The 23553-nt window shown below is 40.8% G+C and overlaps 1 protein-coding gene across 2 annotated transcripts in view; it reads left to right on the top strand.

Moving 5' to 3' along the window:
* The first annotated feature begins 2013 nt into the window (after positions 1-2013).
* Positions 2014-23553, top strand: part of PDXDC1 (pyridoxal dependent decarboxylase domain containing 1) — a 51827-nt gene continuing 30287 nt past the window's right edge. The window contains exons 1-6 of one of the 2 annotated variants that reach the window (XM_057747788.1): positions 2014-2209; positions 16671-16744; positions 17246-17311; positions 19164-19244; positions 20957-21103; positions 22880-23069. In XM_057747788.1, the coding sequence (XP_057603771.1) occupies positions 2189-2209; positions 16671-16744; positions 17246-17311; positions 19164-19244; positions 20957-21103; positions 22880-23069 (579 nt within the window). In that variant the 5' untranslated portion in view covers positions 2014-2188. The remainder of the gene's footprint in view (positions 2210-16670; positions 16745-17245; positions 17312-19163; positions 19245-20956; positions 21104-22879; positions 23070-23553) is intronic. The other variant, XM_057747789.1, reaches the window with a different exon arrangement.

Raw genomic sequence — 23553 nt, 5'->3', positions numbered from 1 at the left:
ACAAAATAACATTAAAGACAGACTCCACCTCTGCAGAAATGGCATTTATATAGTCTATTGGGGGAAGATATTAAATAACTAATTAATTACAGTTATGCTAAGTACATTAGAGAGACATAGGTGCCTGTAAGTACTTAAAGACATTTGCCAAATGCTGCATGACAATTTATCAGCTTACACATCTATCTACAAGCCAAGTGATGTTAATTTCTTTTGACAGGAGTGAGTGTGTGTATATGTTTGTGTGAGTCCGACTTGAGTATAAAATGAAAGCTATACAATGCTCCCCAGAAAAATGCACTCACGCAAAATTTAGGGCATGGTTTCAGGAGTTTCACAGACCTCCCCCTGGGTCCCAAAGCAAAAACCTCTGCCCTAAGCAGCATTTTCTTAGGGCAGGATCTTGCCTTATGCTTTTATTTCTAGCCCCTAAGAGTCCAAGGTGGAACTCAATAAATATTTGGGTAAATACTGAATGCACCAATTATTCCCACTTATTCATGTTGGGTTTTAAAGTCTACTTTTGAAACAGAAAATGTAAGTGTCATCTCTCTAGTATTTGTTTTGAAGAATCTACTTTATCCAGGTACTTGGAGGCAGCTTTAAAAATTAGGAATTTTTAATGATACCGAGGCTGAGGTGTTAAGGGGTGAAATGCATTGATGTCTGCAACTTCGGAATGTATCAAAACATAAGATGTATCGATGGATAGATAGATGGGTACTTATGTAAATACAATGTTTGCAAAGCAAATACAGGTAAATGTTCATTGTAGAACAGGCATATATGTGTTCACCGTATAACTCAACTTTTCCAAATGCTTGATAATAACACGTGGGAAAAGGTGACTCGTTTAGCTCAAGCAGAGGTGCATTTCATTTTTAGATCTCAAAAGACATAAATCTATCATCCTTTTCTTTTTGCAGAATTCTTTGGAGAATCTGAATAGTTCCCACTGTACACGCTAAATCTGCACACAAAGCTTCTTCTGGTAGAAAATAATTTTATCGACAGAAGTGGGCAATTTATCTAGTACAAGTTAGAGAGCTCAAATAATATAATTACTACGATGAAAATGCGACCCAGTCTTTACACGGCTTTCTGAAGAGATGCGTACAAAACAGGAAAGAAGAGGTATGGTTTTGTGGTTGTAACTTCATCGGTGTTCCAGCGGTGAATTGTTTTACGGACTGCAACCGTGATAGACTAGTTCATTTCAGTTTCCCTCATTCAGAGGGAAGAATAAGGAAATGTATGTCCTCTCTCATTCCCTGGAAACACCTTATGATTATACAGCAGGGGTGGAAGCGGTCATAGAGGCAGTATGTGTTGTGTACAGACGCTGGGGTCAAGGTGCTTGGATCCTACCTAGACTGGCACTGTGAAACGGTGATAATAATTATCTCTACATCACAGGGCTGCTGCACCGTGAAATGGAAGAGCAGCCCCTGATTTATTAGTATCATTATTACTTAAATCATAATCGTGGCCTGACATGATGAAAGAGGCTGAGCCAGCTGTCTTAAAGTCCTTCCCATCTAGAATTCTGTGGTATGGTCCGAGACAAATACCTCAGCGCTGATCAGCACTCTTTCAGAGCAGCGATCAATCGTGAAACAGTCCCATACCTGAAAGCCACGAAGCCCTGAGCACCTGGGAAACTCCCGAAACTGCGAGGGCGTGGGCGCGGGCGTTCGCCCCGCCCCTCGGTGGTGAATGGCCTGTTCCATTCCTGAGGGATGTTGATGGTGGGGGAACTTTGAACACCAGGCCCAGAAGTACAGGTGCGTTACCAGTATCTCCAGCATTTTACTACATGAGTGATGCCTTGTAATTATCACACTTCTTCTCTGACGCCCGGACAGGCTTCTGAAGAGAGTTTGGAACGGCTCCACCGTCCAGTCTCCCCCTCTCACCTGGGGCCATTTGGGCTGGCCGCCGTGACGGCCAGGTACGGAAGCCTGGAGGGCCCCTCCCACCCCGCGGGGCCCCGCCCCACCCCGCCTCCCAGAGACCCGCACTCCCCTCCCCGCGGCGCAGCCAGGCAGCTCCTCCTCATCTCCGCCCCGCCAGCCGCGGGCGCGCGGGACGTCAGCGCTGCCAGCGTGGAAACGGCAGCGGGGCGCGGGAGGCGGAAGTAGCGCCGGGGACCTCCGGGCCTCCATCGGGCTCCACCGGCCGCTCAGCCATGGACGCGCCCCTGGAGAAGGTCCGTACCAGGGGTGGACTCGGCGCGGCGGCCCGAGGCCCCCGCCTCTGGGGCGACTGTTTCCCGGTCGCGAGCTGCCATTGTGACCGGGGAGGGGGCCGGGGGCTAACGGGCCCGCCCGAGGAGGCCTGGTCGCGAGGGCGTCCGGCCCGGCGCTCGAGGCTGGGGCCTGGTCACGTCACGGGGCCGGGGGTCTCTCGGGTCCCCGTGGACCGGGAGAGGCTGGGCCCGGTTCTGCCCGGGGCCGCGAGCGATCCGGAGCCCAGTCGGGGTCCGCCGGCCCGACCTTGGGGCCTGACAGAGCTCGGCTCTTCCTCTCGGATGACGGCGCTAACAACTTGCGGCCCCCAGAAGCGCCTGGGATGAAGCCCCAGTTGTTTCGGAGCCAGCTGCAAATCTGTAGGCTGTCTGTGGTCTCCGAGTTAGGAAGGGAGATGTGACAGCAGTGGAGTGCCGTCTTCAGCGAGCCTAGGAATCACCTGGGGCTCTTGGTAAAAATCCAGATTTTCAGCCCTTGGGTCCGAACCTCGGGAGGGGGGGGGGCGGGACCGGGACCTGTGGGTTTAACCACGTCCCCACGTGATTCTGGTGCAGTAGTTTGAGAGACCCCTGAGGTCCAAAAAGGGGCGGGGCTTCTGTAGATTGTGAATTTGATTTTGGGGGGATGCTGCTGCTCCACAACTTTCTGGCTCCCCCTTTCCGTGGCGAGGGGAGACCCTGAGGTCAGTCGGAAATCCACTGGTAGCAACATTTTCCTCTGGCTTCCTCTTTGGGAAACAGCAGCGTGATGTACCTGGCTGACCGCTCTGGCAGGTGAAATGGATTCTAATTGTCCCGGATTTAAGGCTAGTAAACGAGACCCAGTGCTTGGGTTTCTTCATGGATACCTACCTTCAGATCCGAACTTTCTGCCCTCAGAGTACTTCTTTCTATTCAAGCTTGGGAGTCTGCTTGTCCAGACCCGGTTTTTCATATATGTGGAATTCAGGAGCAATGCTCATGTTTTAAGACTGCTTTATTTTAATTTTGAACTGGCAGAAATAACATATTTTGTCATTTTTTCAGTGCAGCAGCTGCTGTAGACTTGTTCACTTGTCACTGCAAAGTTGAAGGGAGTAATTCTATAAGTTGAGCCAGGTGTCTTCATGTGTACACAGTGGTATAGCCTACGCCTGTGTTGTTTCTCATAAATTGGGTGGAAGGAATCAAGAATGGATAAAAGTAATATGTTTTTCTTCCACCGCCTCTGTGGTGAGTGTTACCTGTTTTTCTGGCTAGGAATAAAGTCTCTCCAGGCTTTTGATGAGCATTGTGTCTACCTTTTGGTACTTTGAGTTTCAGCCTGAATCAGTGATTCTCAACCACCAGGCAGTTTTGTTCCCTAGGAGATGATTGGCCAACGTTTGGATACATTTCTGGTTGTCACAACCCGGGGTTAGAGAGGGGCTGCTGGTACCGAGTGGGTAGAGGTCAGGGATGCTGCTAATACCTGACATTGCGCAGGACAAACCGTATACCAGAGAATTATAAGTAGCGCTGAGGCTAAGAACCCCTGGTCTATATCCTGTGTGGACCAGTAGTTGAATACAAACGCCAATGGTTGAATAGAAAATGATGCTAAAAATGTCCCTTCAGTGTTGTTTCCTTTCCGGTTTGGTAAAGAAGATGAGAGGGGCTTTGTGTCATTTCAGTTAGGAACCTAAAGAACTGGAGTGTTCTTTCCTCCAAGAATAGTTCATTATAGGCAAATTGGCAAAACAGAGTGGGTTGGAATCCTGCTTTAAATATTACTTTTCTGGTATTTAATTGGTAGATTACAGTGGTTGCTCCCTAAATGTTAATTGATGATAAAAGATCTTAAACTCTTCAAATGAAGATCTGAAGTACTGAAACTCCAGCATGCTTAATGCTGGCACATTCACAAAAATTGCAGTGATCTTTTAGGAATTCAGAATGTGTGGGCTGGAAGTCTCTGCCTTAGGCCAGCGTGGAAGTTCTGAATGTAAGTTTTTCAGAACTAGTACTGTATCTCATTTTTATATTCCCTGAAGCAATAGAGCGCTTTACTTGTAATGAACAATTTCTCTTGGTGCTAAGTGGGCAGAAAAGAAAAAGCAATGCTGTAATATGAATGTTGAAGATTTTGTGTTCTGAAAAATAGTTTGAATCAAAGTAAAACATTGAATTGTGCCCATTATTCTGGTTTCTTTGAGGAGTAGACTGTGCTGAGTTAGATTCTACATTGCTAGTATACATTTGAGAACGATTTGAGCAGTTGTGAATGATCCTATTTAAACTCATCCTTGCATAATTCATACTGCCTACAGAAACCACAATGGTATTTGATACCCATCCTCTACAATTTCAAGTAATCTCTCTCACCCTAAAATGTAGTGTGCTGTCATCGTTTAATAGACTCACTCAGTACATTTCCTTTGGTCCAAATATAATTTTGTACCCTTGCCTTTTCTTTATGTAGACATGCAGACCTGCAATGACAGAGCCATTTTCTTGCCTTGGTTTGTGAAACAATATATCAGTTTTCTTTTTGTATTGGAAATTAGTGATGTCCAGAGAAACTAGAAATAGGTTAAGTAAAGGGGCAAGGAATTCAAACTAGAAGAGTCGGAGCCTCAGCGCCCGCCATACTGTACATCCAGCTCAGAAGGAACAAGTGGCACAGTGTTTACTTATGTTAATATCCAAGTTAAAAATTGCCACAGGAAGTAATAACGCTGATGCGGAAGATCTTAATGAGGTGTTCGACACCGTCAATAAAAACCTGCTACTTTAAACTTGTGGAACGGCCCAAACCTTTTCCTGTTGCTTGGAAAAATCTCCTTCTTCCTGGGTATTGTGTTTAGACAAGGTGTACTGCAGTTTGTTTTGCACTTACTTTAATTCTAGCCTTGAGTAAACTTAGAGCAGTTGTCTCAACCTTGGCACCACTGACACTGGGCTGGATAATTCTCTGTTGTAGGGGGCTCTCCTGTGCACTGTAGGATGTTTAGCAGCATCCCTGGCCTCCAACCCACTAGATGCCAGTAGCATCCCCTCCCTGCAGTGTGACAACCAAAAACTTCTCCAGTTGAGGCAGTTGTCACCTGGGGGTGAGGGGATCCCCTCTGGTTGAGAACCACTGACGTAGAGAATCTAGAGCTGCACTGTCCACCAGCCACATTTGGCTATTTAAATTTAACTGTAATTAAAATTAAGTAAATTTAAAATTCAGTTCCTCAGTCACATTAGCTGCATTTCAAACGTTCAACAGTCACAGGGTGGTTTGTGGCTGCATTACTGGGCAGCACAGATAATAAAACATTTCCATCACCACAGAGAGTTCTGTTGGACAGTGCTATAGAGCAGGGCCAATTTATGGTACTGTATATCTAATTCTTGTCTCTAAAAGAGGCAACTTTGACGCTGTTTCTGACCTAAATAATTACAACCAAGCCCATTTTTGACTGTTGTACTCATCCTGAGCTAAGTCCCCCCTACCCCCTTGGACCTGATTTGGAAAATTCTGTTACCACCTTACTGTGTATAAGGGGCAGTAGGAACTGCATGGAGGGATCATTGCTGGTCCTTACTGAGAAGGACTGCCAGCATTTCTCTTCCTGCTCTTCACTTAAAAAGCTCACGAAAAGAACCCCTGTTAGCCAGGCTTGAAATGACCAGTTTCTGTGATATGCCTTTGTAGACCCCACTCTCACATAGAATAGAAGGACTTCCATGAGGATATGATAGCTTATAATGGTAGCATTCATTTAAAGCTGATCTCTATATCATCATGATTGAGGGTTTTGCATACAGGTGCATGGAGCCTTCGGTAGTAAATGATTATCAAATGCTGGGTGTCAGGGAAAACATGGCACAAAGTTCCTGATCCTAAACATTTATGGCGTTGGTGATTTTTGATTTATTCAAGATTGCAGCTGTAGTTAGCAGCAGAGCTGTTGGTCCTCCCCGGTCCTGTGTGTTCTACCTTGTCTGGCATTATGAGTTATGATTAAAGATAGCAGTTGCTTGAAGTTAATGTCATTTGTTTTCACCCAAAGCAGAAACCTGTTTTGTCTTAAAATTTTTATTGCTAGTCAACTGTGGTTAAAGCCCAGCGCTGAGAGACACAAGGTGAATAAGACATGATCCCTGGGAGAGGTTACATTCTAGTAAGGGGCACACAAGTTTAGGCAAAGCCTTGTATAGCAAAGAGGGGTGAAAAGAATCACAGGAATTAAGAAACAAAGGATATCGAGTGAGTGACCAGGAAGGATGATGTGGAAGAGATTCTTTAGGTGGAATATTTTTAGTCCACAATCATGGCTTTTCTCGGTTTGTTTTAAATGTAAATATAATGTAGATTTTTACTTTATCATATGTTTGTGCCTAATGTTATTGCTGGTAGAACATAAGAGAAAGGAAGCCATTTCACCTTTTGAAGTTAAATCAAATATAAAAAATATGCCTCCAATCACCTTGAAAATGTTTAAAAATTCCTTTCAGAAATTCAATTTTATCTAGCATAAATTACATCCATTCTCTCCAAACAATATTCAAGGGCCATAAAATTATTTTGAGTTTAATATTTTGTTGACTTAATTTCTGTTACTATCGCAATAGTTTTTGTTTTTTGTTGGTTTGGGGGTTTGTTTTTGTTTTGTTTTGTTTTGTTTTGTTTCCTTTGTGGCAAATGTTAAGTGTTTAGCTGCCTTAAGGTTTGATAGTCCTTGAGGTCCAGCCTGGGGCCCTGTCCACTTTTTTTTTCCCCCCCTCAATGCCTGTGGAAAAGGCATTATGGATTTCAAATGACTGAGGGCGAAGTAAACTTTTCTGAGCTTTTTCCTACATGCAGAAAAACAGAAACAGCAAAATAAAGCCTTCAGTTGGAAGGTGCAACTCAGTGGCATTGCACATTTTGCTGCAGCAAGGTTTGTTTTCAGGAGCCTAGTGAGACTGAATTAGTTATGAGACTGGACATTGTATTGGGTGCAATCATATGAAATTGCTGGTTTTGTCCACTAGAAATAGCTGAGTATTGACAGTTTCACACAGTGTACAGTTTTACACAGTAAAGGTCTGGAGATACATAAAAGGAAAGAATTGATGGGTTCTTTTCCTCAGAATTACTATTTTTAAGATAAGGTTGGCAACATTAAACCTACATAATTCCAGTTCAGTTTTGGAAATAATGATGTTGATACAGGTAGTGGATATCTTTATCTTTCTGAATTGATTCCCCAACAAGTCCTAGGAAACACCTTCTTTAAGAAGCATATCTCAGTGACTTATTTTTTCCAGTGACTGTAGCATGCTTTGCTTTAAGCAATTTTATTTTTGTTCCAGAATAACTGTGTGATTCCAAATAAGCTAGTAAACTTTTTAGAAACAGAGCTTGCCTGTTGTGGTATTTCTCCATCCATGTAGTTATTGACAAACGCTCATGATACAATGTTTAAGTGAACTATATGTAAAAAAGATAGTTGATAAGGACCTACTGTACAGCACAGGGAACTCTACTCAATACTCTGTAATGGCCTATATAGGAGAAGAATCTGAAGGAGTGGATATATGTAAAACTGGTTCACTTTACTGTACACCTGAAACATACACAACATTGTAAATCAACTATACTCCAATAAAAATTTAAAAAATAAAAAATAAAATAAAACGTCTACGTGAATTGATTCTCCAGAAGTAAGCGTCTCTTGGAATACATTTTTTGAAACTTAGACTTGGATCCCTGGCCTTCCCATCGTGTATCTTAAGGCAAGTGAAGTAAATGCCCCTCTTCCCTTCTGCGTACTTCTGTTGATGCCAGGTTTGATCTGGTGTTACTGCCTCCTGTCGCTACCAGGGAAAAAGTTTTGTATATTTTTGCCCCTTTTTCCCCCCTGTATTTTCTTTTCTGCCTCTTTCTTGAGGGATTTGCAAGGTTAAATACTAACACCTTATGCAGTATTTGCATATCCCTTTTCAACTAAACTATTATGCTTAATGAGCCAATAAGTACAGTATGTCTTCATGTTCTCACACACTCAAGCGTGAAGTCCATGATAGTTAAAAATAAGATTTTTCCAAGAGTATCCAGTTCTTAAAAGACAAACATAGGTGCCTGGTTCTTAATTAAATACTTTTCTGTTGGAACTACACAAAAGAAATTACCAATGTAGAAATTGAGGCTCCAGTGAGTAAGTCAGGTTTGCAAGGTGCTGTATCACTTGGAGAATCCCTATCATTTTCTCTCATCATTGACCCAAAAGGAACAGCTGTGTTCCTCGGGCAGCTGCTGCTGTTCTCATTGCGTCTTGGAGATGAGTGATATTGGGGGTGCTTGTTTAGTGCTAGACAGCGGGCATTCTTTGTGTTTTCACCTGGGAGGAAAGTGATTATCACTGTCCAGGATTAACCTTGCTTAGAAAGCTGTGGAAGGCAAAAGAGTAGGTGGAACATTAGAAACATCAGTTCAGAGCTTTATCTGATCACCTTGATCAGTTGAAGAAAGGTAGTGGTTTGTTTTTTATTGAAGTATAGTTATAGTTGGTTTACAGTATTGTAATTTCTGTGTAGTTTTTTTTAATAAGTCTGATGCAAATATTGGAAACTAGCATTTGATAACATCAACGTCTTCTGGTACAATCAGCTGGTACTCTGACATGCTTTAGTTTTTCTTCTGTCAAAAGCCCTAGAACGCCCCAAAATGAACATTCCTCCCCTGAAAAAAGTTTATCGAAACACAGTATTGTGTACTTATATTATTAATGACTGTTGTGATTTATATGTTTTTTAAATTATGTTTTAGACTTCCCCTTCTCTGGATGTTGCTTCTTTTTAAATGTTGAGCTCTGCATTTTTCAAATATCAGTTATTCATACACCATCTTTGTGAATTTTGTCACATCAGTTTACCACTTGTACTGTTACTTTTCAATCGACTAAATCAATTCACCCCTCTTTTTTTAAAATGAAGGAACAGTTTATATACAATAAAAATATGCACTTTAATTACACAGTTTGAGTTTCGGCAGTTGTGTATTGTCATTTAACCTCCAGCATAATCAAGATACAGAACATTCCCACTTTCCCGAAAAGTTCCCTTGTGCTCCTCTGCAAGTGGATTCCAAATCTGCTTTCTGTCACTACAGCCCCTTTTTTAAAAAACTTAGATTTGTGCTAAACAGTAATGTTTATGAAGTCAGGGTTTGAGATGTTATTTTTTTCCCTAATTCATTTGAAAGTAAATAATGTAATTTTTGGTCACACTTTGGTAGGCTGGTTTAACTGAAGAAAAATGTATGCAAGAGCTTGATTAAGCATCTTGAAAGCTGAAAATTTTAAGTGACTGTAGAGCAGTAGTTCCCAAATACTAGGCCCTAAGATTTTATTATTCTTCTGCTATAGTTTCCACTTTTGAAAGGTTATTATAAACAACTCAGTTAAGAAAGTTTATCTATTAAATGATTGTTTATTCCATTACTAATAACTCGGTGTTAATTTTCAGTAACATCCATTAAAATGATGTGGGTTCCCCCTCCAAATTGCAGTACATGAGATGTCAGATCAGTTTAACAGGTCATGTCCAGCAGTTTTTTTTTTTTTAATGAAGTAGAATAAAATGATAAATATAATATGTTCCAAATAATAAGGGTAGTTTACCTCATAAGTAAGTTGATATAATTCTAGCCAAAAGCAAAAATAAGTAATTTTTTTCGTTAATCCATGTAGCCTTTTTCCAAATAAATTTATAATTTCCTACTAGCTTTTTTGAAAAATTGAGAATTACTTCCTGACCTCCTTTACTATTTTATCTCGCATTTGACTTTCAACGTTTTTCCTCCAACATTTAAATTGTGAGAATTTTAATGATATTTTAACATTACGTATATACTATTTCTTCTGATAGTGGCAGGCTATTTTAATAATCCACACTAACTGAAAGTGATGGAAATCAAGTAGTATAAAAATGATAGTTGAAAAAAATGCTTATAAAAGGATGAGTGGCAGGGCTCATTTTACAAAATGAGCTGTCTAGTTCTGTGACAGTTATCATATGAACAATTGAATGGTTGTCCTTTGGAGCTTTGAAATTGCATTAAGCCATGCCACACATCTGTGTTCAGTGTAATTGAAGCAAAAATACTGAATCCACTTCATTATACAGAAGCAACCATAGCTGAAATATAATTTACAAATTTGTAGTCTAATGACTAACAGTCTAGTAACGGTTTCTGAATTTTCAGTAGTGAGCATGTGGTGGTAATTTTTGTAATTAGAAAGTGAACCTGTGGATATACACACTCCTTATATGCTTTGTTGCATTTTTTGTGAGTGTTTTTAAACAGTATAATTGCTACAGGCCTCTTTAAGGCTGAGGAACCCAGACTGAGAGGAGGCCCTAGCAGTCCAACTCAGAAGTATGCTTTGGCTATATCTCCCTTTCCTAGAAAAGCATCTGGAAACACCATGTTCATATTCAGACTGGATTGGCTCGCTTCAGGATGGTAGGAAAGATAATGGAAAGGAAACTGACTAAACGCCAGCTGGCCTCAGAAGGAATGGTTGGAATCTATTGACTTTTTTGGTAATAAAGGGATCTTTTTTCAGGAATTGTTTCTGGTAGGCCCCAGAGTTTTAATCAGGTCACTGTACTCAAGACTTGAATGGGGGAAATGTACTCAGATATGTTTATAGGTAGGAAAAGAAGTCCTTTGCAGCGGTACTGTGTGATCTTGAGCATTGAGACAAGTGCTGTGGGCAGTACTTGTACTGTGGTGCACTCCTTTCAAATTATATGTTGTCTTTCATTTTACCTTATATAACTCATAAACAGCCACCACTGCAAACATTTGTATGGCCTTCGCTAGGTGGAATACTGGTTTAAGATATGAAGTAAACATTGTAGTGAAGGCTAGGGTAACTGTACATCCTGGTTTGCCCAGTATTGTCCCACTTTATACCTGTTGTCCTGGCTTAATTATTTATAGTATTGTCTTTCACTCTTTTTTTTTAATGTAGATGATTCTTTTTTCCCCCCCAAATTTATTTATTTATTTATTTTTGGCTGCATTGGGTTTTTGTTGCTATGTGCGGGCTTTCTCTAGTTGTGAACTGGGGCTGCTCTTCGTTGCAGTGCTCGGGCTTCTTATGGTGGCTTCTCGTTGTGGAGCATGGACTCTAGGCATGAGGACTTCGGTAGTTGTGGCTTGCAGGCTCAGTAGTTGTGGTGCATGGGCTTAGTTGCTCTGCAGCATGTGGGATCTTCCCAGATCAGGGCTTCAACCCGTGTCCCCTGCATTGGCAGGCAGATTCATAATCACTGTGCCACCAGGGAAGTCCCTGCCTTGCACTCTTCAAAATGCCCTGGTGGGGGTGATAAATTTATGGTTGAGGCACTTGTATAGAAATTTTACCTGTAGGGATAGTCTTCCGATACACCCACTTTTTATCTAGGTGAAAACATCAATCAAGAAAGGATTACCTTTGGGCTTCCTAGGTGGCGCAGTGGTTAAGAATCTGCCTGCCAATGCAGGGGACATGGGTTTGAGCCCTGCTCCAGAAAGATCCCACATGCCGCGGAGCAACTAAGCCCGTGAGCCACAACTATTGAGCCCATGTGCCGCAACTACTGAAGCACACGCGCCTAGAGCCCGTGCTCTGCAACAAGAAAAGCCACAGCAATGAGGAGCCTGCTCACCACAACGAAGAGTAGCCCCCACTCACTGCAACTAAAGAAAGCCCGCACACAGCAAAAAAAGACCCAACACAGCCAATAAAATAAATTTATTTTTAAAAAAAGGATTATCTTTAAAATGAGACCTTACTTAGCTCTAATTATGGTTCTTGAGACAAGAGCTTTTTCAAAGTGTGAGTTGCTTTGTTTACTTATTTGATGAAATGGAGGAGCCTAGTGGTTAAGAGCACTGGTTCTAGAGTAGTACAGACCTTGTTTTAAATTCTGGCTCTAAAGCATACTAACTCTGTGCCTTTGGGTTAGCCAGCAAGTCATGCATGTGAAGGTGTTAATTAGCATGATGCCTGAAATATAATAAGCAACTCGGTAAGTGTTAGTAATTATTAAGGATCACAAAACTTCTTGAGCTCTTTTTCTGTGCCAGACCCTGTGTCAGGTGCTAAGGGTTGAAATACATGACATTCTTGGGATGGGATGGGAGACTGGGATACCAAATTGTACACTCTAAATATATGCAGTTTATTGTAAAAAATAAACAAATAAAAAGTTAAAAAAAAAAAAAGAAATACATGACATTCTTCCTGGGAACTTGGCATAGAGTACTATTTTTTTCTTCCCTCAGTTTTGTAAAACAGTCTCTAAATACTGAATAATGGACATCTTTATTCAACTTAATTCTTCACTCATTTCGGTTTGTGTCTGGCTGTTTCCCTGCTGTTGTTTATTAGCATTTATCACACAAGTACTCTGTCTGGCACTATTAACAGGTACTGAGAATATGAAATGTGAATAAGAAAGTAGTCACTGTCCTCAGTAGAAGCTTACGGAGGCATGGTTTTTAGTTTTAAGGAACCAATTAATACATATTATCTTAGAGCATTCCTTGACTGAGGGCCTAATATCCTGCAGCTGGATAACATTTTGTATTTTGAATTATTCTGTTAACACCACAAGCACGTGAGGGTCTACAGCATTGGAGTCACATTGTATTCACATTTAATTTATTCAGATTTAACTAAATGTGCTATTTGTCCTACCCATCTGCTACCCCCTCCCCCCTGCCCCCACTTCCCTCCCTAAAACAGAGGAGGAACAAGAACAGTTCAAAAGTCAGCCTTTCCACTCAGTGAGTGCGCGCGCGAGAGAGACAGACAGACAGACAGACAGACAGACTGACTGACTCAGACGGGGAAATATGAAGCTGCACTTCCCTCCTGCCTCTCTCAGTGTAGGCATCTTGTCATCACATGTGATTCAGGCATTTAAAAGGTATTGTCATATGAAGTGGCTTCTAAACTAAGTCAACTACTTTGTCTATTCTTAACTGAAAAATCTGTTCAATCTCATAGGAAAAGTTAGCTGTGTTGAACTTAGAGCCAACATGTCGATATCCAATATGCTGTGCCTTCCTAAGGGGTTTCAGAGGTAATATGGCAACCCAGGAATCAAGCTGACTTTAGACCCTTGGTCATGTAAGAGAAGTCAAAATTAATAGGAGTCTGGATGGCTGCCTTCAGGAAGCGTATAATCTAATTGGGGAGGGTACCTATACTGGAAAGATCATCTGTCCAATGAGTCACAGTAAAAGATGTAAGGAATCATGAGGGTAAATGGCAGTTGCATATTAGAATGGCCCCAGTTTCAGGCCTTCTGTCCTCATTGTCCCCATAAATACAGTCATTTCCCAGGCAAGTGAGTCCAGATTTTTGGTTTAGAAAAAATGGTATCTACATCATTAGAGGGGGTGTGAAAAAATGAAAACGTTTTTATCCATAAGGGTTTCTTGGAAGTAGTGGATTGCGATTTAATAGGTGGTTAGAGGTAGATAAAAGGCACAGGGACATTTCAGACGGGGCAGTTGTTATAAGCATGAAACACGGAGGTGTAATCAGTCAGGCAGACTGTTCATCTTTGCATTTGGCCAGATGATCAGGAACTGCAGTGTCACAGGAGAGGAGGGTGGTAGGGACCATGACCAGCAGACTGAGAAGCGAGATCAGTCCTCTTGCCCATCATCTGTTCCTCATCGTACTCAGAATTGTTACGGGAGAGCCCGCAGGCCCTTTCAGATTGCTCTCTAACCCATCTCATGGTTACATTTAAACCCTGATTTTTATTGGAAACAGCTGTATTTTGTTTGTTTTTAATGATTTTTCTATCTTGTGTAAAAATAAGATCAGATGTGGCTACGTGATTATTTTCTAATCCCTTGTGGAATCAGTGTGATGTACTAGAAAGAGGCAGAAACAAGTCAGGACACCAGGGTTCAGGCACCTCGCTGTCATTTCTTAGCTCTGTGAGCCTAGGCAAGTCACTGTACCTCTCTAAGCCTTAGTTTCCTCTCCTCTAAAATGTTAGGCCTGGGCTTCCTAGGTGGCGCAGTGGTTGAGAATCCGCCTGCCAATGCAGGGAACACAGGTTCTGATCCCTGCTCCAGGAAGATCCCACATGCCATGGAGCAACTAAGCCTGTGCGCCACAACTACTGAGCTTATCCTCTTAAAAAATAAAAATAAAAAAAATAAAATGTTAGGCCAGAATCAGGTTTCCATGCTATACCTTTTTTCATCTTTTTAATGAAACTTTACTCAAAACCCTATTGTTAAAAACAGAGCTGATCTCCTTAAAGTGGGGCAGAGAGCTAGAAGCTCCACTGGCTACCCAACCTCGTCTCCACAAAGTTCTTCCCAGGAGTCTTAAGGCTTAGAAGAACACACAGGTGGGAAATCCCTGGACTAGACGCCTATGATCTCTTAATAGAATTAACATTCTATGATACTTATATTGATAAACAGTAGAATTTCTTTCTTTCTTTTTTTTTTTTTTTTGGCGCATGGGCTTAGTTGCTCCACAGCATGTGGGATCTTCCTGGAGCAGGGATCAAACCCGTGTCCTCTGCATTGGCAGGCGGATTCTTAACCACTGCGCCACCTAGGAAGCCCCCAACAGTAGAATTTCTTTAAGAAAAAATTTTGAGGAGGTAATGTAATACTAAAGATAATATACATTCATTGCACATTGTATAAGCTATTACTAGGTACAGTAGACAATATGAAGAGAAGAGCAGATAAATACACTTGAAGTACACTTGAAGAGTAAGAGGGGAACAAAAGAGAGCTTCTGTAATTGTTTATAACCCAACTCATAACTATATAGGGATACAAGGAAACAAGATTGCCTCCCTAAAAATTGTTACAGAGATGTGAGAAGAAGGAAAGGAAAGTGAGTGTTTTAATTCTGCAAGAATTTTTTAAATTTTGTTTCATTTATGTTTTGAATGGGAGGTAGCTGTACACTTGGTACTGAAATACAAAAGGAACAAAAGGACATGAACCAAAGACTCCCTCTGACCCCTGTAGCCATTCTTTTTATATATATATAACTTTATTTATTTTATTGGCTGTGTTGGGTCTTTTTTTTGCTGTGCGTGGGCTTTCTTTAGTTGCAGTGAGTGGGGGCTACTATTCGTTGTGGTGCACGGGCTCCTCATTGCTGTGGCTTCTCTTGCAGAGCATGGTCTCTAGGCGTGTGGGCTTCAGTAGTTGCAGCACATGGGCTCAGTAGTTGTGGCTCACAGGCTCTAAAGCACAGGCTCAATAGTTGTGGCGCACGGGCTTAGTTGCTCCGCGGCATGTGGGATCTTCCTGGAGCAGGGCTCGAACCCATATCCCCTGCATTGGCAGGCGGGTTCTTAACCACTGCGCCACCTAGGAAGCCCCCCTGTAGCCATTCTTTGGAGGCAACCACTATTACTAGCTTGTGTAAGCATCCAGAGTTTTCAGAAGCACTTGCAGATCTTTGAGCGTATTAGTTTTGTGTGGCTGCCGTAACATATTAGCACAAACTGAGTAGCTTAGAACAACAGAAATGTATTCTGTCTCACTTCTGGAGGCCAGAAGTTTGAAACGACCGTCGCTGGGCTGAAATCAAGGGCTGGCCGGCTGTGCTCCCCCAGAGGTTCTGGGGGGGTTGTCCCTTCCGTCTTGTTCCAGCGTATGTTACTTGCCAGCATCCTTCCTTGATTGGTGACTCCATCACTCTAACTCCAAGGCCAGCATCTTCAAGTCTCCCTCATCTCTGTCTTCACATAGCCTTCTCCCTCTGTGTGTGTGGTTTCCCTCCAGTTTTCTCATGTGGATACATGTGATTGCATTTAGGGCTCACCTGGATGATTCAGGGTAATCGTGCCATCTCAAGATCCTTAATTTAATCACATCTGCAAAGGCTTTGTCATTTAAGGTAACATTCACAACTTCCGGGGATTAGGATGTGAATATCTTTTGGGGGGGGGCTATTTTTCATCCTATTACAACAGTAAAACAAATAGTACAGTGTACATACTTTTCTGGACCTTGCTTCTAATAGTGAAAAACTGGAATAAACTAAGGGTCCAGTTCAGGACTGGTTAGGTAAACTATAATACCATCAGCAACAAAAATGTGTAACCGTTGAGAAGAATGAAGTGAACCTACTGACCTAGAACCATTTTCACTATAAAGTGGAGAAAAGCAATTTGGAGAGGTGCATTAGAGTGAAGTGAAACTTTGGAGAGACACATGTCAAACTTAAAAGTGGCCTCCCCTGGGGAGTGGGACTTTTTTATGTTACACCTTTGTACTGTTGGAATTTTAAAATCAAACATGTGCTTAATAATCCAGGTATCTTATAATACATCAGGAAGAAAATGGACTTGCTTTTAGTTTTTCTGGATGAATTAAGTTGCAGAAGTAGTAGAGAGTTGTTAAAATTTAACCTTTTGAAAATTTGTTTCCCAGATAGCAGACCCTACACTAGCTGAAATGGGAAAGAACTTGAAGGAGGCCATGAAGATGCTGGAGGACAGTCAGAGGTGAGGCTGGGAACAGAAGTGACCCCATTAAACACGTTCAGCCTGCTGTGAAACTGGCGGCACTGGTTTCCTCCTGTTAAAGACACCTCTTGGTTTCAGAACATCACGCTTAGCTTTAGCTGACTTTAAAGCTGGTATTTGTCTTGGGTAGAAGGTGCTTTGTATTTAAAGGATTTTGAAATTGAGGGGCAGGACTTAAATTTTCAGTTCTGCCTATTAAGAGTTTCATTTGCTTAATGTATTGACTTGAATCTATAAATACTTCTTATTGTATATTCAGGCCATATGGGGCATCAAGTAACCAAGAAATGGGTTGAAGTATTATTATTTTTTTAATATTCTTTATTAAAACTAAACTATACCCCATCCTGGGTCCGGGAGGGGGAGGGGAGCTGTGTGTTTCACGTCTCACGTCAGTTGCTAAGAGGTTATGAGCAGCATTATCACATGTTCATGCTCAAATGTTAGAAGGGTAACAGTGTTTTATTTCCTTTAAATTAGAAGAACAGAGGAGGAGAATGGAAAGAAGCTCCTATCAGGGGGTATTCCAGGGCCACTGCAAGGCAGGTAGGTGGCCATGAAGAGAAGCACCTTTCCTTAGGGGGTACATTTTCATTCAACCAAGATTTTACCATCACTGGTTTACAATTTTAGCTTTAATGAGCACAAAGCAAATTGAGAGTTATATTCAGTTTAAGGTCAGGAAACTGAAATGCCGTTGGCTGGTTGGTGATGCAATGGCATTTCTGTTTCTCCCTCTTCCCCGTTCAGAGTTTAACACAATCTCTTATCTCAAAAGCAGTGTGCAGACTCATAACTCAGCTATCATACGTGGGTCATCCTTAGAACCAGTAATCTATTTGGTACACTGAGCTTTATCGTGAGAGTTATTTTAACTTGATAAGATTTATCATTTTATTATATAGTAAATGAAAGGAAAATGTCAACTCTAATCCTTTATTAGCAGAGTGGTTTATTTTTTGGCAACTAAAACAAATCTGTCAAGTGTGTGTGGTTTGAGCTAGCAGGGAAAACATCAGAAAATAAGTAGCTCTCCAGCTAACATCTCCACAGGATGTTATCACTCAATCTGGAGTTAAAGTCCCGGCCCCGTGTCCCTCAGACAAACTTATTATTTTTTTATAACCAGGAAACTGTGCATAGGTAAGTAGTACAACTCCCTTAAGTTGTCCTTTGACCTGAATATAAATATGTACAAAGTTGCAAAAGAATAGTATGGAGGAAGGATCCCAGTGTGCCAATAAGTGTCACGTCTAACACGCCCAAATTCTAATAGGTGAAGGGTGCTCACTGGAAGTCCCCTACGGGTGAAGTTCATTCTCTGAGAACAGGAACCAAATCATACAAGTCTCATCCCAGGCCTACTGAAGGGAATTAAAGGGTTCTACTCATCCCACCGAAGTCTCCAAGATACTGCCAAGAACATCTGTAGTCCTCAGAGCGGGGCGGTGGCGGGGGGGCATTAATGGCACTGGTCAGGAGTATTCACACGTCTGAGATGTCACTTCCCCAGGAGGGGTGTTCAGTGCTTTCCATGGACTAATGGCATCCTCATGGTTGTGTAAAGTAGGGCTTTGTGAGTGTCAACAGCTTGCTCAAGGTCACGTGGCCTCATCATTAATGTCCAAGGACCAGAGTCCCTCACATATGAAGGTCAGCACCTTGAGGAGGATGGGTTTAGGGACATTATTTTGATGGTGCTTTTTCAAAAGAGGGAACTTTTTATTACTCACATTCTCATTAATAGAGTGATAGTACTGTGACATCATGTTTTACAAGTCACCTTGCTAACAACCTCACGGTTCACATTCTTCTCATAAGTTTCCACCTCCTCATGTAATGAGCATTTAAAAACATATCTTGGAAAAGAAGTCTATTTATACTCCAAGCAAATCTCCAGTTTCCCCAGCTTGGGGAAGAGGTGGTAATAAATGATGGTTGTATTTCATGTTTAACTCTCTTAGAACAAACAGACAAGACTCCCACTTGGAGGGAAACTAGATACACCAGTGGCATTGGAGTATTCTTGCTGCTTATGTGACCTTCCAGCAGCTTATAAGGACTACTTTGGCCCTTATAACCTGCTTATAAATAGTCTCCAAGATACAAATGAACAGGTAGAAAAATATTGCTAAAGCTGGTGAAATTTTTAAAAATCAAATTTATATTTAGGCAAAAGATTTAATTAATCACAAGTAAGGTTATATTCAGAATTCAGTTGATAGTTTGAGCTTTATTTAAAGAAAATGATGTATGCTGTATCTAAAAACACGTTTTGTAGCTACTCAGTTAAAAAAGAAAACGTGTCACATCTAGTTTCGACGAGAGAAGTAGTGTGAGACTGGTGGGGGATGTGTGCTGTTTCCACCTGTCTGTCAACTGTTTTTCTCTTCCGCAGTGGACAAGACATGGTGAGCATCCTCCAGTTAGTTCAGAACCTGATGCACGGAGATGAAGACGAGGAGCCCCAGAGTACCCGGTAATGGGGAGCAGTTGCCTGCGTCTCTTTGAAAGCACATGTGTTGATTTTGATAATGATTGCATTCTCACAAGTTGCTGCAGTAATAAGCTGTATTTAATTCCTAGTTACATATGATATGAAAACGATGTTCACTTTCTTCAGAGAGACATTGACGTATTTTAGATAATATATTTTGTAAAAGGAAGTCATTTACTAAAATCTTGTCGTTTTTATGGTCTTGTGTCTTAGGGAGTGGCTGGCACAGGGGCCAGAGAATAGCTGCTGTGTGCTTTTCTGTTTCTGACTGCTTCTGCTCCTGTGCTTCTGCCTCTGATTGCTGAGAAGTGCTGCAGCTGAGTTCATTGGTGGCAGGCCATGCTGTCTGTGAAATCATGTTTATTTTATTTCTATTTATGCATCTGTCAAGCGATTTAGTTTCATTTTCTCTTTAATTGTTTTAAATTTAATTTTGGGGGGAAGTAATGCATTCTTCCAGTTCAAATGTCAGAAGATGGAAAGGGTATATACAAAGGCAATTTTTCTTCTTACCTCTGCCTCCCTACCTTGTTCTCCTTTTGCCTAAAAAACAGTTGACAGAGATAAGCTGCCACTTTCTTGTGTATTCTTCAGAGATACTTCATGGATATGTACCCCCAAGCACTTAACCCCGCCAGTACTTAAATACTGTGCACGTGGTTCTGTGCCTTGGTTTTTTTTCCACTTGTGTCTTGGAGTTCCTGGCATAGCGGTATACAAGGAGCTTTCTCCTTTAAGAGCTGATTAGTGTTGCTTTGAATGGATGAGCCATATTTTATTTAATGAGGCTCCTATTCATGTTTTACAAACGTTCCTGCAGCCAGTAACTCTGTACGTGTGTCACTTCCCGGAGAAGAGGTGTTTCTGGAGATTAAAGCCCTAGAAGTGGGGTTGCTGGACCAGATAAGTTTGTGCATTTGTAAATTTGACAGATACTGCCAAATTTCCCTCCGTGAAACTGTGCCAGTTCACATTCCCACCCACAGTGTGTGAGAGTGTGTCTCCCCTACACCTTTGCATGCCAAGGGTATTAGCAGACTTAAGGATTGTTGCCAGTCTGATAGGTGAGAAATGACATTTCAGCATAGTTTTAGTTTGTATTTTTCTTATGAACCAGGCTAAGTGCCTTTTTGTATGTTGTAAGACTCATTTATATTTCTTATTCTTTGTACTGTCTCCTTTGCCCAGTATTCTGTCAGTTTTTTGTCTTTTTCTTTATTACATTTATTCTTTATAAGGGAAATTAGTCCATCTGCTTTAATTGTATGTAAAACAATACCTAGTTCCCCTCAAATTTGCTGTATTGTTATAAATAGCTATTTAATGCAGGGAGTCGATCTTCATCTATTGATTCTTAAATTTTCTGCACATTTTATCTCAGCTCTACTCTCCATAATTCTTACAGCTGGTGTTTAATTTAAAAAACTTTTTTGGAGAAAATTATTCAAGAACAGTTGGTATATTTAGTTGGGATTTAATAAAAAGGACTCGAATTAAAAAAAAAAAATTTCCCCCCCAAATGCTAATGCCTTATATGCATTGAATTTTCTAAATTTATCTCAATTTCTGCCTTCTAGGCAATTAGTGCATTTAAAGTCTGACAGAAATTTCTGTGGAATACTGTGTCTCTTAAGTTTTGTTTATTTATGCTTTGACTAATACTCTTTTTTAATCTAATAAATTTTGATTAACAGAATCCAGAATATTGGAGAACAAGGTCATATAGCTTTGTTGGGGCATAGTCTGGGAGCTTATATTTCAACTCTGGACAAAGAGAAGCTGAGAAAACTTACAACTAGGATACTTTCAGACACTACCTTATGGCTATGCAGAATTTTCAGGTAATAAGTTTTCAGTTTTTGGTAAAGACATTTATGAGTTGGGTATAGACTGTGAGCGATCTCTTTTCTGGAGCTATGCCACCTGGGTTCAGATCTGCCTCTTCCCTTTCCTCTTTTTATTTATTTATTTATTTATTTATTTATTTACAGACAATAAACTGCATATATTTGAAGTGTACTATTTGGTATCCCAATCTGCTAATTCATTCCCCCCCAACCCTCCCTGCTTTCCCCACTTGGTGTCCATATGTTTGTTCTTTACATCTGTGTCTCTGTTTCCGCCTTGCAAACCAGTTGATTTGTACCATTTTTCTATAGTCCACATATATGTGTTAATATACGATATTTGTTATTCTCTTTCTGACTCACTTCACTCTTCCCTTTCTTCTTAGAAACGTTGCTTAACCACTCCATGCCTCATTTTCCTTATCTATGAAATGGGGATAACCTTAATATCTATTTGATGACATTGTTGTGAGGATTAAATGAACTAATGAATTAATATGTGTAAAGAGCTGAGAACATGAGCACATGCATGTTGGATAAGGTCCATAGTTGCTTGTTCTTAAGATTCCTAATTGGCACATGTTGATAGAAGATATAGCAGTGAAATGGATTCAGGTGTTTTTAATCAAAGTATTAGCTGTGCTTTAGTAGAAAGGAAATGCTGTCATAAGAAAGATGAGTATGTGTCATGAAATTGAGATTTGCTTTCTTTTGTGTTTATTGACATTATTAAGAAATTCTAGCAGATTAAGGAGTCAGTAGAAGAAACGGGACCCAATGGTATTTTGTGTTTATTTATGCTATTACTTTTATGGAAAAGGAATGTTTACCTAATGTTGGAACATTTAACTTGGGAGACTTGTTTTCAGATGTTGACCTGGCGAGAGTATGAGTTTCCTTAACTGTATGGCAAAGGAGAAACTTTCTTCTAATTAAAATCCAAACATGGGACTTCCCTGGTGGTGCAGTGGTTAAGAATCAGCCTACCAATGCAGGGGACACAGGTTTAATCCCTGGTCCAGGAAGATCCCACATACCATGGAGCAGCTAAGCCTGTGTACCACAGCTACTGAGCCTTTGCTCTAGAGCCCGAGAGCCACAACTACTGAGCCCATGGGCTGCAACTAATGAAGCCCGCTCAATCTAGAGCCTGTGCTCCACAACAAGAGAAGCCATCGCAATGAGAAGCCTACACACTGCAACGAAGAGTAGCCCCTGCTCACCACAACTAGAAAAAGTCCAGGCAGCAATGAAAACCTAATACAGCCAAAAAATAAAAAAATCCAACACCAGTAACTAAAATTCTCTCTGTCCTTCTCTTTGGAGATTGAGAAGACTAAAATGTCCCAAGCAGATAATAGTGAAAGCAAAAGTTAGCCTGACTAGCATTTTTGACAACTTTACTTACTTGGGATATTTTAGGGCTGAAACTACTAAGAACCATGCCTGCATTATCCAGTGCTGGCTTTCTTGTAAAGTAAGCCAATTCTTGATCTTCAGCCTTTTATACCTGAGGGATTCCTATTCTCTGCTGGTTTTCATAGCTTCTGCTCTTTCTGGAGCTGGGTGTGGATGAAGGGTCATTGCCTCTGTTCTTTATAACCTGCAGCTGCAGTGAGTTGTCAGCCATCTGAGATGAGGGTGATCCCTATCTCCTTTGACTGATCTGGGTGACAGTTTATAGGTTGAGATAAGAATTACATCCGTGGTTATAAGATAGGGATATAAAATCAGAGATAGGAACATACTGACATATGTGTCTCTTACCAGGTATGAAAATGGCTGTGCTTATTTCCACGAAGAAGAAAGAGAAGGACTTGCAAAGATCTGCAGGCTTGCCATTCATTCCCGTTATGAAGACTTTGTGGTGGATGGGTTCAATGTGTTATATAATAAGACACCTGTTATATATCTAAGTGCTGCTGCTAGGCCTGGCCTGGGCCAGTACCTTTGTAATCAGGTAATGTGGCATAAGGTGGCTATTTTAAAGAAATGATGTTTTGTTCTGTACTGAAAGTTTTTCTTTAGCTGCTGTTTTTTTCAAGTGAAAAGAAGATTTTTTTATATGCTTGTTTTGTCATTATATATAAATGTGTATTAATATATATATACACATTTATATATATATATTTTAGTTGCCCAGAGGCAACCACAGTCAACATTTTACTTTCTTTCTTTTCAAACTTTGATTAATCAAGAGTGTATATGTATTTTTCCATGGCTATATCTGGCTTTTTTCACTTACTGTTATAACAGGTGCATATCATGTTTTACCATTTCTTCAAAGTAAAGTATATTTTTAATATCGTCATAATATTTCTTCAAGTGCATGTATAGTATTTTAACTCTTTCCCTTTTGGGCAATTAGAGTGTTTACATTCTTTTGCTTTTTATGACCATTTTCAGGAAATGCTCTTTGTATAGTGCTGTTTTGGACATCTTTG

This window comes from Hippopotamus amphibius, chromosome 9, assembly GCF_030028045.1.
Source record: "Hippopotamus amphibius kiboko isolate mHipAmp2 chromosome 9, mHipAmp2.hap2, whole genome shotgun sequence".
Lineage (NCBI taxonomy): Eukaryota > Metazoa > Chordata > Mammalia > Artiodactyla > Hippopotamidae > Hippopotamus > Hippopotamus amphibius.
This window is presented reverse-complemented; position numbering and strand designations above follow the sequence as displayed.